The sequence below is a fragment of the Leucoraja erinacea genome, chromosome 34 (genome assembly GCF_028641065.1).
Source record: "Leucoraja erinacea ecotype New England chromosome 34, Leri_hhj_1, whole genome shotgun sequence".
NCBI lineage: Eukaryota > Metazoa > Chordata > Chondrichthyes > Rajiformes > Rajidae > Leucoraja > Leucoraja erinaceus.
In genome coordinates, this window is record NC_073410.1 from 373,859 (window position 1) to 392,964 (window position 19,106).

Here is a 19,106-nt window from a genome sequence, read left to right on the forward strand (position 1 = left end):
CTATAGAGTCCCCCCACAGGTGATAGTACCACTTGTCACCTCTTGCCTGCAGACTAGGGCTGTGTTTGCTATCCTCAGGCCACAGTTTAACATGGAAAATGGTGAAGGAATGGCTTTTCATATTTGCAAGAAGCTGACAAACCAGCTAATATTTATTGTTTCTTCCAGACTTATTATTGTAATTTGCAGGTTAATTTGATCAGATGATGATACCAGAACTTGGAATGTCAGAAGTCGCCTTTTGTTCTTTAGGACAAGGCTGATCAACACCACCATGTTGCACTATCCTGCTCTCCCTCATTCCCTGAATATCCAAAAATCTAATCTTCTCTGTCCTGAACACAACAGTGATGGTCTCCACCCACTATATGGGTGAAAAGCATCTCCTGCACCGAGTCACAAATGACTGGGCTGTTACTTACAGATGACAATACCTGGACGTGCAAACCAAAGTCATGGGGAAAACGTCATTCCAGCATCTCCCCTGTCAGGCACCATCAGAATTGGTATGTACCTTTAAGATCATCGCCTGCACTGAACTCTGTACTGGCCCAACCTATCCTTGTCTTCCGTTGACAGTGCCTGAGTCTCTGGCAAAGCTCCATCACATTCCCTCTGTCCAAACCCTTTTGAACATTACACTGAATCTGCATCCACTGACCCTGGAAGTGCTTCCACAACCACCACTGTAAAATCCTTGTGTCATTTGGTTCTCTTGTCCATCACCACACTTTGCGCCTGAGTGCTTGCCAATAAAACAGTTTCTCTCTGACGTTCGTGATTTAAGATGCTGCCTGTAGAACAGTCATGAGTATTTCTGTTCCAAGGAGAGCTTCAGCCTCTCCTGTCTTTCCACAACTAACCCTTATCCATGCCTTTGGTAAATCTCTTGCTGGAGCTGTAGTTTAATATTCACCTTTATTGTTAATGCCCAGGGTCGCATCTCAACCTACAACACTTGTGCATGTACATCTCACATCTTTCTGTTCCTGTACTTATTTAGAACTCTGCCCTCATTTGGATTGCCCCTTCCCATGCTTCCCACCAAAATATAAACCTTTATACTTCTCTGCACCCCACAGATCGGCTGCAATTATTCCCTTCCCACCTGACTGCCTGTACTCCTTGCAGCAGAGTGACCGCTCTCTCGTCTCCTACTGCCAGGAGATTCCTGTGGCTGTTTCACCGCTGGAGTCAGAGCCTGGCTTTATTGACCTTTCCTTCCAGCTTTGTGAAGTGGTAGATGTAACTGCAGTCAGAGTGCAGGAAACCTGTCAGTGTCTCTGAGCGTCACTCACTCACTTAAATCCTTTTATTCTGTTAGTAGTCAAAGTAGTAAAACATTTGCATTGCCTGAAAGGTTGCTGCTGTGATTGCACTGAATTTGACCTGAAATGTTGTCCACTTGTTAACATGTTGACCAGTTTGTGAAGTGAGATGGGAATTATTTCATCCTATCTCCTGCTGTAGAATGAATGTTTGGCATTTGTGGTGAGGAGCTCTTTCCTTCTTCTACCCTCCCCATGAGCTTGCTCAGATGATTCATCGATGTGAATACTCAGCATTCCCAACCAAACACTGATGGCAGTTTTACACAAGATATCTACTTCAGCAGTTTTGCTGCAGAAAGTCATGATAATTGAGGATAGTAATGTGTTCTAATGATCCTAGAACGACTTCACACACTGAGCGACTAATGGTCTCTGACATTTACAGTGACCCTGGTATTCCTACAGTGCCTGAGTACTATCCTGCAGCCATTCCTCACCATCCGTATTAATCAGACAAACCTCCGTTACTAGGGCTTCTCCGAGTTCTTCAGCTCCCTGTCGCTGCTGGCGGGAAGAGTTCTGGATGATTCTGCTCATGGGTCGTGGATGTTGAAATGATGGCCTTGTCCAAAGAGATACCTGCCTAACCAAACAGCACTTTGTGGATCAGGGCAAGGGATAACTTTAGTTAAACATGTTCTCTGTAACCCAGTGCGTTATGAAATGCATTTATTCTCTTTCTGACATCTGGGACCAGCTGATTTCTTAATCATTGGTGCCTTGAGTTCAAATCTACAAATTATTCTTGTCCTGCTATGTAAACTCTGGGAAAGATCACTGGCAAGGAATGAGACAGATAGGTTAGTGATGATCGGATCAAATGGGCATGTGAGCGTTCTGGTTTGTACAATGGCCAGAGGTTGAGAGACTGGGTCAGTCCTGCCAGTCCCACCTGCCACTGCTTCCTACACCTCTACCTGGAATGTTCCCTTGCATTTCATTTGAAATAGAACCTGGTCAGGCTCAAATTAACAGAGGTGAAGGAAAGTGAGCGGGATACAGTGGGGATAAGCCTTTGATATTTTGTCAACTCTGCAACTGAGAGGTGTTGACCCTGTCAATGTGCCCATAGGTGGCAACCCACTGAAGGGGAGATATGATCCAGTGGCATCAATGGGAATGCTGTAGAATAGCCTGGTGTTGAATAAGATTGCAAACTAAAATAAGATTACATTGTTCAGTACAGGCTGGATGTTTGTGAGCGTGAGACTGTACAACTCAAGTGTTTCATTTAAACCATGAAGTTAGACATCAGAACTTTTATCTTACAAGCACCCAGTTAATTACCTTTTATCAATTCTATGGATAAACATGAAGCCCCATAATAAAAATAACTCTAGCCTGTTTACTTATAGGTTTAAAGTACTGTTCAGTATTACTGTTATTTAACAAGTTTAAATCAGAGGTCTTTAATGTTTACATTTGCATTTTGCTTAATTAAAAGTAATAAAGGATTGTGTAAAACAGTGTTTGCAGAGGTCTGTGCATCAGCTCTGTGTAATTCCATCTTTATAATGATGCCTTTTGTTAGCTTTTGCTGACGTCTAGTAAAAAATCCAGAATGTTTTTGTGTACAACTGAATAAATTTGTTCCATATTTCATGGTTATCAATGCCTTTTTATTTCCTAGTTACAACTAGGTTGATGCAGGCAACATATTACTAGTAACCTAGTTACCTTGGACCTTGCAACAATATATCCAGCACCTGGCTGCAATAAGTAATTGCCAAAAGATGACCTACATAGCAAGTGATAGAGACCTGACTAGGTGCAGAGAGGTCTGGGAGACAGAGCATGATCTGCATTGCAAATTATTATTAATAAAATTAACCATGTTATTGTTTCTTGCTTAAGAAAATTGAATGCAAAAGTAGGGGGGATTATGAACAAGAACATAGAACAGGACAGCAGAGAAACAGGCCCTTTGGCCCACAATGTCTGCTGAACACGATGCCGTTAAACTAATTTCCTCTGCCTGAAAGTGATCCAGATTCCTCCATTCCTTGCATATCTAATGCCACTATTGTATCTGCCACCCAAATCTGACCCAAACCTTACCTCCCACCTCGACTCCATTCAAGGACCCAAGCAGTCGTTCCAGGTGCGACCGAGGTTCACCTGCATCTTCTCCAACCTCATCTATTGCATCCGCTGCTCTAGATGTCAGCTGATCTACATCGGTGAGACCAAGCGTAGGCTTGGCGATCGTTTCGCCGAACACCTCCAGTCGGTCTGCATTAACCAACCTGATCTCCCGGTGGCTCAGCACTTCAACTCCCCGTATCCGACCTCTCTGTCCTGGGCCTCCACCATGGCCAGAGTAAATTGGAGGAACAGCACCTCATATTCCGCTTGGGTAGTCTGCACCCTAGTGGCATAAACATTGAATTCTCCCATTTCCGTTAACCCTTGCTGTCTCCTCCCCTTCCTAGCTCTTCCTCAGCCCTCGGGCCCCTCCTCCTTTTCCTTCTCTTCCCCCCACCTCCCCCCCCCCCCCCCCCCCCAGTCTGAAGAAGGGTTTCGGCCCAAAACGTCGCCTATTTCCTTCGCTCCATAGATGCTGCTGCACCCGCTGAGTTGCTCCAGCATTTTTGTCTATTCCCAACCATGATCAATCAATCAATCAGTTTTATTCGTCACATTGCACATAAAGTGCAAGTGAAATGAATTTGTCAGCAGCGGTACAATGATGAAGAACACACAATACACAATATAAGCTGTGCAGACCGCGGCTTCAGGCTACCGGCTGCCGTGGGCCAGTGAACGGAGCGCTCCCCTACGGCGAGCCCCAGCGCGTCTCCGGGAAAGGCCACGCTGATCCACTTCAGATTCAATTTTAATTGTCATTGTCAGTGTACAGCACAGAGACAACGAAATGCATTTAGCATCTCCCTTGAAGAGCGACATAGCAAACGATTTGAATAAAAAATAATAAGTGTCCGGGGGGGGGGTGGTGATTGGCAGTCACCGAGGTACGTTGTTGAGTAGAGTGACAGCCGCCGGAAAGAAGCTGTTCCTCGACCTGCTGGTTCGGCAATGGAGAGACCTGTAGCGCCTCCCGGATGGTAGGAGGGTAAACAGTCCATGGTTGGGGTGAGAGCAGTCCTTGGTGATGCTGAGCGCCCTCCGCAGACAGCGCTTGCTTTGGACAGACTCAATGGAGGGGAGCGTGGAACCGGTGATGCGTTGGGCAATTTTCACCACCCTCTGCAATGCCTTCCGGTCGGAGACAGAGCAGTTGCCATACCATACTGTGATGCAGTTGGTAAGGATGCTCTCGATGGTGCAGCGGTAGAAGTTCACCAGGATCTGAGGAGACAGATGGACCTTCTTCAGTCTCCTCAGGAAGAAGAGACGCTGATGAGCCTTCTTGATCAGAGTAGAGGTATTGTGGGTCCAAGAGAGGTCATCGGAGATGTTGACTCCCAGGAACCTGAAGCTAGAAACACGTTCCACCTCCGTCCCGTTAATGTGGATGGGGGTGTGCGTGCCACCTCTGGACTTCTGCTGTTAGGCCACGGGGGAGGCGACCGAAACGGTTTCCCCCTCACTCCGCCCCCCCCCCACACAAAACACACCGAGAAACATCAAAAACATACTGTAAAACACCGACCTCAGTGTAAAAGGAAATTGCCCTGCATATCTCCTTTAAATTTGACCCCTCTTACCTTAATGCTATGTCCTCTAGTCTTTGACATCAGCCCCTCTGGAGAAATAAAATAACCTGAACAAGACATGATTGACTGCCGTCCACCAAGACCGCTGTGTCATGTGTAATGCAGCGATAGCTGGTGAAATGATAAGGAATGGGTGATAAGCAAGTCAACAATCTTAAACACCTTGAAATATCATTGACCCTGGTTAAATCAGTAGCAGGCCATATTTTTCCATTTACCAGCTGCTAAATTGTTGCATAATTTTCTGGGGAGCTGAGAGGGAGTGTAGTGAGACCAGAATGTAGTCATCTTCTGTGAGTCAGTCATGCATGACTGTGGGAGGCTGTCAAAGGCCGGCACCATTTCCCGGCATTATGAGCCAGAATTCTCTGATTGTATTGTACAAGAGTCCTGACCTGAAACGTCACCTATCCATGTTCTCCACAGATGCTGCCTGACCCGCTGAGTTACTGTGTCTCTGTGTCTTTCTCTGATTTTACCGTTATTTACTGACCCATTGTACTCACTGTTGTGTTCAAGAAGGAACTGCAGATGCTGGAAGATCGAAGGTACACAAAAATGCTGGAGAAACTCAGCGGGTGCAGCAGCATCTATGGAGCGAAGGAAATAGGCGACGTTTCGGGCTGAAACCCTTCTTCAGACTGAGTTTCGGCCCGAAACGTTGCCTATTTCCTTCGCTCCATTGATGCTGCTGCACCCGCTGAGTTTCTCCAGCAATTTTGTGTACCTTCCATTGTACTCACTATTGCCCTCGGCAGTCAGACTCTGGTACAGCCACACACCACCTCACCTGCCACATGTTCACTCCTACATCTGTCAGCATGCATTAGTTCTTTACCGTAGTTTTCCCTCAGTCTTATTCAGTTTTTTCTCTCCCTTGTTTAATCTGTGTTGATAATATTCAACCACGAAACAACTAAGTTTTCAAACATTTCCCAATATATTTTTGGATTTTATATAATAAAATATTCTTACCCATGTTCAAGTTTATGTACCAGTACCGTCCTGACCGTCTACTTTAATTATTACATGTTGTTTTGTTTAAGCTTTATTAATCTTTTATAATATTTTAAAATTAGAGGTGCCATAGGGAGGTTTCACGGCAGTCGGGTCACGACCCATGACCCGTACTGTTGCTACGCTACTCCAAATGGATTACACGCGATGTACTGCAGGTAGGCACTTGCCATTGTTTCCAGCGTAGCGGCCCCGTTAAAACCCGCTGAGATTGTCAATTTTTGCGCTGTAAATAATTATGGAAATCGGGATAAGCGTGTGAGACATTTAGCATACTTCAGAATTCCAAAAGTGAGGAGAAATGACGGTAGATAAAAACGAGAGCTGAAGTGACAACAACATCCAGAGTGCTTGGCGAACATTGGCCGTTTCATCAACTAAGGCATTATTTGTGTTTTTTCTTGATTCCTTTGGCATCTAAAAAGTTTCAGAAGTGATAAATCTGGCTGTAATTTTTTTAAATCGCCCATGGTTCTCGTGGGTATTTGCATACAAAATGAAAACGCACCTGAAGAAAAATTTACAGCCAAATTTATCACTTCTGAGAATTTTTAGATACCAAAGGAATCAAGAAAAAACACAAATAATGCCTTACTATTGATGAAATGCAAACGCGATAATTCCCAATATTCTCAATGTTTACCAAGCACTTTAGCTGCTGTAGTCCCTTCAGTTCTCGCTTCTCGATACCTTTATTTCACTTCACGTTTGGAATTCTAAAGTTGGGTTCATGTTTCTCACACTTACCCCGACTCCCACAATTTGTTTCAGCGCAAAAATTCAACATTTTGGCGGTTTTTAACAGGTAGGAAAGTACGCATTTCTAGCATTAATAACATATACCGGAAGTGACGGATGTCTTCCAGTTGGATTTAGCGGCTCCGTGTGCCGAGCCCCATGACCCGGTGACCTTTCGTGCAACCCCCCTATGACCCGGTGACCTTTCGTGCAACCCCCTCCTATGACCCGGTGACCTTTCGTGCAACCCCCCCTATGACCCGGTGACCTTTCGTGCAACAAGGGGGCCCCCTCCTATGACCCGGTGACCTTTCGTGCAACCCCCCCCTATGACCCGGTGACCTTTCGTGCAACCCCCTCCTATGACCCGGTGACCTTTCGTGCAACCCCCCCTATAGTCAATGGGAAGGAGAGTTGCAACTAGCGGTGCGGCCGCCAGGGGGCAGAGCGGGCCCACGGTCCACAGCTGGCCCACACAGTGCCCCGGTAGCCGGACGGGAATTCCTTCTCCGTGTGTACGGGTACCGGGTAGGTCGGGGCGAGGGAGGGGGGGGAGAAGGGGGCGGGGACGCGTGATTGCCGGAGCCGCTGCAGCGCGGGGCTTATGCCGCTGTCCGGGGACCTAGTGACAGGCGCGCCGCGGCCACGGGCTGGGGCCCTGCTGGAGGTGGTAGTGCGCGTGCGCGGCGCTGTCTCCTTCACTTCGTCCTCAAACCCGGAGCGGCGGCGGGTACGTGTTGGGCGGGTCCGGGTCGTGGTCGTGTAGGCCCCAGTGGGTCCGTGTAGGCCCGGGTGGGCCCGTGTAGGCCCGAGTGGGTCCGGGTAGTGGTCGTGTGGGGTCGTGTAGGCCCGGGTGGGGTCGTGTAGGGTCGTGTAGGTCCGGGTAGTGGTCGTGTAGGGTCGTGTAGGGTCGTGTGGGCCCCAGTGGGCCCGGGATAGGCCCGGGATAGAGTGTGTGGGCCCGGGATAGTGTGTGTAGGCCCGTGTGGGCCCGGGATAGAGTGTGTGGGCCCGGGATAGAGTGTGTGGGCCCGGGATAGTGTGTGTAGGCCCGGGATAGAGTGTGTAGGCCCGTGTGGGCCCGGGATAGAGTGTGTAGGCCCGAGTGGGCCCGGGGTAGAGTGTGTGGGCCCGGGATAGTGTGGGCCCGGGATAGGGATAGAGTGTGTGGGCCCGGGATAGAGTGTGTGGGCCCGGGATAGTGTGTGTGTGTGGCCCGTGTGTGGGCCCGGGATAGAGTGTGTGGGCCCGGGTAGAGTGTGTGGGCCCGGGATAGTGTGTGTAGGCCCGGGATAGTGTGTGTAGGCCCGAGTGGGCCCGTGTAGGCCCCAGTGGGCCCGGGATAGAGTGTGTAGGCCCGTGTGGGCCCGGGATAGAGTGTGTGGGCCCGGGGTAGTGTGTGGGGGCCCGGGATAGTGTGTGTGGGCAGACAGACAGACAGACACCGGCCCGGCCTCCACCTCCTGCCATTCCCCGGCCCAGGGTTCCTAGTTGAAATAACTGGTTCTAAATGTTTTACATTTTTAATTAATGAAAGGTGCTAGAATATCATTATGGGAGAAGAAAATGCATTAGGTTTGAGGGACTGAATAGGTTACCAGTACACAGTATGGTACACATGTATACCTGACCTGTTGGGAGGATATTCACCAGGACTTGTTTTTAGTATATCCTGATAAAAATGATAATTTGGCTTCCAAATGGGCTGTTGCTTTGAGGGAAAGAATGGTTGGTTTGTATCTGGACACATGATAATTGAACATATGTTACAAATCCACACCAATCTTGCTCTTATTTCATGATCATTGCAGCCAATATTTTTACATTCTGTTGGATTCGGCAGTTCTGCTGATTGGAGAATGGTCACGTCAGCACATTAGATGGGTCCTGCGTACCTGTTGGTAATTGCTTCCCTGTGCACAAAGTTATCTGTAGCATGAAACAACGTACTGAGCTTAACCTTTCTTGGCCCTTGTGCAGTTTAGAAATGTATTTGACAAATCATCAACCTCTTGTTTGCAGAATTCAGTAATATTGTTGCAAACTTCAAACCAAAAGTGAAGCTTAAGGATCTGAATACATGAGAAAATGTTTGCAGAACATGGTGCCTGCAGATTAAATCAATGTGCTGTACCTGGCAGTTAATTGCTTTAGCCCTTTGCTTCCCATGCATAGAACTTGTAATATCAGTTGGTTTGCTGCAGGATTCTCATTAACAAGATCAACAATTTGTTGGCATTGCTGTCATGTCCCTTGTAGCAGCTAGCTCGGTGACAATAGAATATGGTGCAGAGGGGTTTGGATAGAGTGTGGATTGATATGGTAGAAGATGGAATATTGTATTCAAATTTAATCTTGCAGCTTTTAATGTTTGTGGAAGCCATCACATGACATGGAAGATGGTGAAATATTTTAGGAGAAAATTTTAGGAGCTTTGAGTATTAATTTTATCAGCGGAGCGTTCCACTTGTGGCCAATAGTTCAGGTGGTCATTTTAGTGTTTATTAAGTCCCTGTGGTCTTATTTGGCATTTTCATTTCATATCCTGAGGCAGGGTAGGCGCTTGGTGGGATGTTGCCAGCTCTATCAGAATCATGTATTGTTGAGTCTGAAGAGTTGCAAGGTAGATGACTGAAGGATAGCTCATATTTTGGTTAATTAAACCATGGCATAAGTGATTGGAATAGAATTAGGCCATTCAGCCCATCAAGTCTACTCCGCCATACATTCATGGCTGATCTATCGCTCTCTCCTACCCCCATTCTCCTGCCTTCTCCCCATATCCTCTGGCATCTATACTAATCAAGAATCTACGTATCTCTGCCTTAAAAATATCCATTGACGACTTCCACAGCCTTCTGTGGCAAAGAATTCCACAGATTCACCACCCACTGACTAAAGACATTTCTCCTCATCACCTTCCTAAAAGAACGTTCCTTTAATTCTGAGGCTATGACCTCTAGTCCTAAACTCTCCCACTCGTGGAAACATCCTCTCCAAATCCATTCTATCCAAGCCTTTCACTATTCTGCATGTTTCAATGAGGTTCCCCCTTTCTCCTAAACTCCAGCGAGTACAGGCCCAGTGCTGACAAACGTTCATCATAGGTTAACCTATGTATTCCTCCCAGACAGGACATGCAAAGTAAATGGCAGTGCTAGAGGATGTAACGAAGCTGAGAGAATTAGCATGATGTTATAGAAAGACAGGGTGGTGAAGAAAGGTGTTTGGCACGGTTGCCTTCATCAATCACAGTGTTGAATACAAACATTGGGATGCCATGTTACAACTAGTAAAATATCTTAGTGAACCCACACTTGGCAATATTTTGTGTGTAGTTTTTGTCATTCGTTGTGGGATGTCACCAACCTGGAATAGGTGCAGAAAAGATTCACAAGGATCATACTTGAAATGAAGGTCTCGAGTTATAAGACAAGATTAAATTGGCTGTGACACTTTACCCTGGAGTGTAGGAGGCTGGGTGGGGGTTGACCTTGTAGATGTATAAAACCATGAAGGACATGGATAAGGTAAATGTTTAAGAAAGAACAGCAGAAAGTGCCAGTGGAGGGGGTGGTTTGGGTGGGAAGGGATGAATTGACCAGGGAGAATGGTTTCTTGATCAATCCCTGGTCAATTCATCCCTTCCCACCCAAACCACCCCCTCCCCGGTACTTTCCCATGCAACCGCAGGAAATGCTACACTTGTCACTTTACCTCCCCCCCTGATTCCATCCAAGGACCCAAACTTTCCATGTGCGGCAGAGGTTCACCTGCACCTCCTCCAACCTCATCTATTGCATCCGCTGCTCTAGGTGTCAGCTGCTCTACATCGGTGAGCCCAAGCGCAGGCTTGGCGATCGCTTCGCCCAACACCTCCGCTCAGCTCGCACTCACCAACCTGATCTCCCGGTGGCTCAGCACTTCAACTCCTCATCCCATTCCGAATCCAACCTTTCTGTCCTGGGCCTCCTCCATGGCCAGAGTGAGCACCTCATTTTTCACTTGGGTAGCTTACACCCCAGCGATATGAACATTGACTTCTCCAATTTCAGGTAGCCCTTGCTTTCTCTCTCCTTCCCCTCCCCAGCCCTCCCACAGCCTACTGTCGCCGCCTCTTCCATTCTTCTCCCCGTCTCCCCCCCCCCACACCTCCACATCAGTCTCAAGAAGGGTCTCGACCCGAAACGTCACCTATTCCATCGCTCCATAGACGCTATCTCACCTGCTGAGTTCCTCCAGCATTTTTATCTACCTTGGATAAGGTAAATAATCAGTTTATTTCCAAAGGTCAAGGAGTCTACAGCTAGAGGGCATAGATTTAAAAGATGCTTCTACTGCTAATGGACCTAAGGGGCAAATTTTTTACATAGTCAGAATTATAGAGCATGGAAATAGACTCTTTGGCCCAGGTTTCTATGCCGACCATATTGCCTACCTGCGCTAATCCCATTTGCCTGTGCTTGGCCCATACTCCTCTGGTTGACTTATCCGTCCAATGTCTTTTTTGTACCCACCTTGAACAATTCCTCTAGGACCTCATTCCATACCTACACTATGAAGAAAGTACAAGTTAGGGCCTGTGGTGTTTGGAAAATATCAAACCTCCATTCTCTTGGTGGTCTCCTTTATTTGGATTGCACTGCTTAATTGTCGCTGTGGGGAAAGGATGCTGTTTGATCTGAGTTGGTTCTTTAATGCAATGCTAGAAGTGGTCCAATATGCTTGCAAATTTATATATCAAAACAGTTTGTGATTTAAGAATGATCATTCAATGGGATGCAGTTTGTTTTCTTGCTAATGTGTGTTGATAGTAAATCTAAAATGTTCGGCAAACACATTCCCAGTAGTGGTTGTGGTTTGCATCCTGGAGGTAGTCATCCATCCAGCTTCTTGCTTCACTCTGATCCTGCCTGAACAAGACTTTAATTCCCATTAACTGTGTTTCCCCACATCATTCCCTTGCCGACCGACAACTTCACCTTCAATTTTGAAGGATTCTTTTGGCATTAGCAGCTTATTGAGGATGCTAGGTAGACAAAATTGCTGGAGAAACTTAGCGGGTGCGGCAGCATCTATGGAGCAAAGGAAATAGGCAACGTTTTGAGCCAAAACACTTCTTCAGACTGATGTGGGGGGGAGAAGAAAGGAAGATGCAGGGACAGTAAGCTGTGGGAGAGCCCCCGGGAGATCGGGTTGGTTATTGCGAACCGAGTGGAGGTGTTCGGTGAAGCGATCACCAAGCCTACACCGATGTAGAGTAGCGGATGCAATAGATGAGGTTGGAGGAGGTGCAGGTGAACCTCTGCCGCACCTGGAATCTTTATATAATTGTTTTGTAATTAGGGATTGGTATAATCAAGTAACATTATTTGGTTTATCATTAAATGTTCTTTTCTGCAGATACAATGGCCATACCTCCTTCATATACAGACCTTGGCAAATCAGCCAGAGATATTTTCAACAAAGGCTATGGTAAATAATTCTACACACCTACTGTTTGTAAAAGATAGATCTGTTAGTATGTATGTGCTTGGATCTTGTATTATCAGTTACAGTCCAGAGGAAAGCCATTCAGTTACACATTTCCACCTGCTGTAGTCTCTAATCATGGGTAGTAATCAATTTGGTTCATTTCCTTTATAAATGTTCACCTAATGTCCTTATAAATTCAGGACTTTGTTCCTGTTGACCATATTATACAAAACATTTAATTGACCTTCATTTTACTCCCCCCCCCGCTCCCCCTCCCATCTTCTTTTTGTTCTTTAACTACCAATTTGTATAACCCGAGAACCATTTTTTTACCTGCTCTTTCAAAGCCATTCATTATTTTTGATATCCCTTCATCCTGTTCATTAAATGAGAGGCTAGAAAGCTTAGATAGGCGTGGCTGCTCTTGTTCTGGCTGGGTCATGTGTTTCTCAGCTATTCACTGCACCACTGACCCTATTTCGGAAGCAGTTCACCTTTTTGCAAATTATTATTTGCTTAACTGAAATGCAGATGGAGTTGATCACAAATGGGTAAATGGCCCTTAATGTAGAATGCTTTTGGATATATTTTGGGTGTGAGAGATTTTAGAATGTTGTTTTGCATGATCGTTATACGTTGAACAATGAGTTGGCATTCAGTAAACAAATTGGGTTATTTATTTGAATGAATAACATTCTTTGACACTATTTACACACATGTATTAATATGTTTGAATTTGCCCTTTCTGATGTGGATTTGTAAACTGATGTGATGGGAGTTGTGACTCTACTGGAACCTGGCTCTCTAACAGTGCAGTTGGCTATAAAAAATGCTAATTATTTTGCATGAATCAATTTGAATCTGATTTTAACTTGTACCCAAACAGATCTTTTTCATTATAATATAAGTGGCAGATTTTTTTTTTTTTTTAAGTATGGACATTGGTGTAGACACAAAATGCTGGAATAACTCAGCGGGACAGGCACCATCTCTGGAGAGAATGAATGGGTGACATTTCAGATCGAGACCCTTCTTCAGTCTGAAGAATATCTGAGTTACTCCAGCATTTTGTGTCTACCTTCGGTTTAAACCAGCATGTGCCGTTCTTTCCTACACATAAAGTCGTTGGTGTTATCATTTCAGACATCAATCTCATTTACACTGTAAACAGTTGTATAATCATGCCGTGGTATCGCGATAGCCTTGAATTGTGAAGCCCCACTTGCGAGCTGACTGAGACGCTTGCATTCACCTGTTTTCATGTAGTTAACAGTGATGTTTTCATCACCATTTTGAATTAAATGTAATTAAAATACAAAGGCCTGTTCTGATTGTGTGCTATGTCCTAGGCTTCGGTTTGGTAAAACTGGAAGTGAAAACCAAGTCACAGAGTGGAGTGGTGAGCTTAATTTACTACTTTCTTGCCAACAGAATTGGTTTACTTGTAAAGTATTAGCTCGCAATGTTCGATGGTGGATCTTCAAAGAAATAGCCGTTTTTCAGGGAAAATGTGGTCATCCATAAAGAACTGCTTGGGGATTAATCTACAGAGCACCTGTGGTGATATCTGTTTGTTTAATGACAGTTGTGTTCATTGTGTTCAGGGGCACAGAGTGTCTGGACCTTTCAGTAGGCCAATATAGGCATGGTCCTTCACCTTTCACCTCCTATAGACTGTTTCCTCACCAGTGGGCTCACTGCCACAAATGCCTGAAACCTTCTTTAAACCTCTAGGGCTCACACCCCCAACTGTACCATTAATATTAGCCCAGGGAACAATTGGTTGAGTGAGGAGTTTAGAAGTGCTAGATGAAGCATCGGCACACTAAAAATAAACCCTCCCCCCCTCACCTTAAACCTGTGTTGTTTGGATCTTGACCTCTCTGCCCTGTTCATTCTCCCTATTCCCCTCATGATTTTATACACCTCTATAATGTCGCCCCTCTGCCTCCTTTGCTCTGTGGATTATAGTCACCTGTAAGCAATGAACCAGGAATAGAGACCATAAACTTTGGCTTGTTCATTTACAGGCCCCTGCTACAGTCTGTTTTGTGTGCCTAAGTGGCGCGATGGTTCTTTATAAGAATGTTTCCATTCAAAGTAATTGATCTTGAAGAGAACCCAGGAATCTTCATGGATTTCTACTCTTTCTCCCCGCCCCCCCATCATGTGGTGAAAAAGGTTTGGGAGTGTGTTTCGGTAAGCTACACATACAGCAATGGGACATTAACTGTCCCAGTGTAAATGGATGAAGATATTACAGTGTGTAAATATGATTCTGCAGAATTCATCAATTAAGTAGGTCTGTATTTACAAGTAATATTGAACGCCCATTATTTCAAAATTTAACAGGAATTCACAACTTCCGGATCTTCAAACACTGAGAGTGGGAAAGTGTCTGGCAGCTTGGAAACCAAGTACAAGTGGTCTGAATATGGCCTCACGTTTACGGAGAAATGGAACACTGATAACACTTTGGGCACAGAAATTGCAATTGAAGATCAGGTAATTCATTTTAGTTGATGACAAGTTGAGTTGGAGACAAGAGGCTGCAGATGCTGTGATTTGGAGCAACAATCTACTGGAGGAACTCGACAGGCTGAGCATCAACTGTTGTGTGGTGGGTGGGGCAGGAATTGTTGACTGTATGTTGACGCCCTATATCAGCCCCTATTTCCTCCCCATCAATGCTGTTCGACCCACTGTTCCTCCAGCATATTGGAAATTTAATGAATGAGTGAGGGTGGAAGCAAAAATACCTTCTGGCCTGAGAGTTTACCCATTTGGAAAACTGTAGGGTGCCAGTGTGAACATTTGCGTGGCACAACTCACAAGCGATGCTCAATATCTTGAGGAAGAAAGAGTTTTTCAACAATAAACGCGAGGGCACTTTGTCTCCATGTCCATCATCTAGTTACTTTTGTTTGTTTACCTGTGATATTGGACAAGAACAGAAATGTAGTACACCCCATTTACCTCCCAAATTGTGACTTGAATATTAGGTTGTACACTGAAACAATGTTTATTTTACTTTTCCAGCTTGCCAAAGGTCTGAAGCTGACATTTGACACCACCTTCTCGCCTAACACTGGGTAATTCTAGCTCTGAAAGATATTGCAGCAGCTTTATTTTCTGGTGTCAACAGAACGCTAAATGTTCCTACTTTGCCTCCACAGCAAGAAGAGTGGCAGAGTGAAAACTGCCTACAAGCGTGAATATGTCAACTTGGGCTGTGATGTGGATTTTGATTTTGCAGGCCCTGCCATCCATGCCTCAGCAGTAGCTGGCTATGAGGGTTGGCTTGCTGGCTACCAAATGTCTTTTGACACAGCCAAATCAAAACTCACCCAGAACAACTTTGCTGTAGGTTACAAAACCGGAGATTTCCAGCTACATACTAACGTGTAAGTTATATTTATAGAGTGATGCTTGCGTAGGTAAAACACTTGGATTTTGCCTTTGGCAGTGGGTTATCTATTTACATTTATTTTCGTTATTAAAACAGAAATCTTGGTCTGTAAATAAGCAATTGCTGCTTTTTGGATTATCCATGAATCAGCTAAACCAAGTGGTTATTTTACTGCAGGAATGACGGTGCTGAATTTGGTGGATCAATCTACCAGAAGGTGAGCGATAGTCTGGAGACAGCAGTGAACCTAGCCTGGACCGCCGGCAACAATAGCACCCGCTTTGGCATTGCTGCTAAATACCAGCTCGACTCCACTGCTTCCATTTCTGTGAGTGCACCTTTCTGGTTTCTGATCCCTGTCGTTTAAATATAATTCAATATGTTTGCCTTGCTAACATCTTACTGATCTCTTTCAGGCAAAAGTCAACAACTCCAGCCTAATTGGAATAGGTTACAGCCAGGTTCTTAGGCCAGGTATGTCTCCAGCTGCTTTATTTGTTGTAAGACTGCTACAATGAGTAGTTAGATGGGTTGGATAACTGTAAAATGATTGTAATCGGATTTCCCTGAAGCTCATTGAACCGCCCTCCCTCTCCCTTTCAGAATAAGTGCTTGACAGTTGTAGCTTTGTTCAACCTGCCCACACTCCCCTCGTCACCCCTCAGATGTTTGATAAAACCCAAACTGAAAAATGAGTTGCAACTCCTGAGACAATGAAGGTGAATGGCTTGAGTCCCTGAAGTTCCATAACTTGAATGTTTCTGCCTGTCACATTTCTATGCCCAGTAAAGTTGAAGAAGATGGTTCAGGTTCCAAGTTATGCAAGGTGTTTATCTTCAGTGAATGTGCAGTTAGTGTAGATTTCCCAATGAGATTGTTGCTGGGTAAGATGCTGTGTCCTTTTTCAGCAGGATGATATCTAACTGCCAGTTGTACTTGCCCGCTTTTTAGTCTGCAGTTTGAGGAATGTTTTTACATTAGGGGGCTACTCTCGGTTGCCTTATTTCCCTCTTTGCTGAAGTTGACAAAGGCAGGAGAGAAGCTACAAACTGGAGTGGCAGCTTGCAGTGATTGACTGGTCTGGTGAGGTTGCACTGCGCAGAGAGCTGTATAGTCTCAGCGTTTGTTGCCTTCTGCCAAAGATTTGGTGAACAGGAGCTTGATGCAAAAATGCTGTAAAACATGGCACTGATGTGTTTTTAATCACTGGCTTGTTGATTCCAGGGATAAAGCTGACACTGAGCACCCTGATTGATGGGAAGGGTTTCAATTCTGGTGGTCACAAACTTGGCCTGGGTCTTGAATTGGAAGCTTAAGCTGAGAACCTCGGATGAAAAGGGATATCAGAAGAAAGCAACGTTTGGCCGTGACATGTAATTCCAACTTGAGCAACAAGCTTTCCTGGAAAGAAAGATTCAAACCAACCACATACCTGTATTTTTAGAACTTTTTGTTTCTGTTCTTTTATGTGAAATTTGCTTCTCTAGAAGGTCATTCAGAAGTCGTAGATCACTCTTTATTTAAAATGTATTTAACTGTTACTACAGCAACCTAAATAATGGAAACACAATACTGACAAGTGGTGACTGCATGTTTCCTGATTTAATGTCTATCTTGAGACATTGTGCTATGTCAGTTCACCTGCAATTGGATAAATTGAAATGATCCAAATTACACTTGAAACATTTTATGGATTCTGTGTAGCAAAAATTCAAACTATTTCCGGTATCCTAAATCCATACAGTTGATGCTGAATGATAATAAAAAAAATCAAATACAGTTGTTTATTCCTCTTGCTCTTTTGTGTAACACTTGATGCTGTACAACTTCCCCAGGAGAGTGCAATAGGTTACTTGGGACAGTAACTTGATTGCAGTGAAAGGAAATCATGTATTTTTAAAACCAGTTTGCATTTCCCCAGCTGTTGCTCAGCTGTATGTATGAAGCACTTGTCTGGAGAATTTCTTGCAGCTCAATGTCCCAAGGGAAGTAGTTGCAAAATAATAATAAACTATTGTAGTTTGATCACTGCAAACTCGTACGTCTCTGCTGCTGCTGTATTGCTCCGTGGCCGAGTGTGCCCATCACACAGTGCATTAGAGGACAGGAGATTAGCTATTGTGTGCTGGGTGTGGGGGAGCAGGAAATGCCCAAGGTGTCGAAATGGGAAGATTTGTATGGGTTTGTGACTCAATTTCCACTTTTTACTGTGCTAATTATGAGATGACTTTATTATTTAAGAGAAGGAACTGGATTAATTGATAAAATACAAAATGTTGGTATATAAAATTAAACTATTTGTTGCCAGGGTGGTAGTAGGTGTGTAAATTAATGCTACTTTCTGATTTTGTTATTTTGCTAAATTCAACAAATTGGTTAGTATCAAAGTATTGCAGACAAGGAAATAGTCTTTGAGGAAGGTTGTTTGTTGGATGAGCACTTGATGTAACTTTACACTGTCATTTCTCTTGCAATTGATCTTGCCCTGGCAAATTCAGTAAGATTTTATGGTTTAATGTTAGCCCTTTAATAATTGAATAGTCGGCAAATGAGACAGAAATACGCTCTTGCTAGAAAATAGGCTTGATTACTCTTGGTGTGGCTTGGTCAGAAGTTGTTTTAGTCGTAAATGAGCATTTATTGGGCTGTAGCTGAACAGGGCAGGCACCAGTCCGAGTGTTATACTTGTACAGTCATGTTGCTGCTCTACGGTAGTACCCGTAAAGCTACATCAAAATCAAAACTGTCGACAAAAGAAATATAAAAGAAAAAGAAAATGGCAGGAATACTCAGCGAGTCGTGCCTGGCTTGCATGTTCCACTTTTACAGCACTAAAGCTTTGACCTTGTAGAATGATTAGTATTCTACATTGCTTTTCCAAATGTCTGTCTTTGCCAATTTAAATCACTTACAATTGCCTATTGAAGTGTCAAAGTTGACATCTGATTAATCTGGAAAGTAATTAGTTTAGTAATTGAGGGCGACATAAGTTCTTGCCTTGCTGAATTAATCTGGATATTTATTATTGGAATTAAAAAACTTTCCCAGGCAGTAACATTGGCATGGACACGTGAAAATAGACACAAAATGCTGGAGTGGCTCAGCAGTCAGGCAGCATCTTGGGAAAAGGAATAGGTGATGCTTCGGGGCAAGGCCCTTCTGTCTGAAGAAGGGTCTCGACCCAAAACGTTGCCTATTTCTTTTCTGCTGAGATGCTGCCTGACCCACTAAGTTACTCCAGCATTTTGTGTCTTTCCTTAGTGTAAATCAGCATCTGCAGTCCCTTCCTACACAGTAACATTGATTTTGTTGTTATGGAATGCCATATGGATTAAAATGTCAGCAATAGTCTGACGATTACCTGTGACACATTGTGAGTGATGCTCGGATCCTTAACAACGTAGCAGATCGTTAATGTGTAAAGAAGGTGGAGCTGGGATTCTCTGTTGTCCAAAAATG

At 44.6% G+C, this 19,106-nt stretch overlaps 1 protein-coding gene across 1 annotated transcript; it reads left to right on the forward strand.

Moving 5' to 3' along the window:
- Window positions 1–7,408: 7,408 nt before the first annotated feature.
- LOC129712859 (voltage-dependent anion-selective channel protein 2) lies at window positions 7,409–17,682 on the forward strand. Its single transcript, XM_055661588.1, has 9 exons — window positions 7,409–7,493; window positions 12,167–12,238; window positions 13,588–13,637; window positions 14,591–14,743; window positions 15,278–15,330; window positions 15,415–15,642; window positions 15,825–15,975; window positions 16,064–16,121; window positions 16,872–17,682. Exons 2-9 carry the CDS (start codon window positions 12,172–12,174, stop codon window positions 16,961–16,963), a joined length of 852 nt encoding a protein of 283 aa, XP_055517563.1. The 5' UTR covers window positions 7,409–7,493; window positions 12,167–12,171; the 3' UTR covers window positions 16,964–17,682.
- The last annotated feature ends 1,424 nt before the right edge of the window (window positions 17,683–19,106 follow it).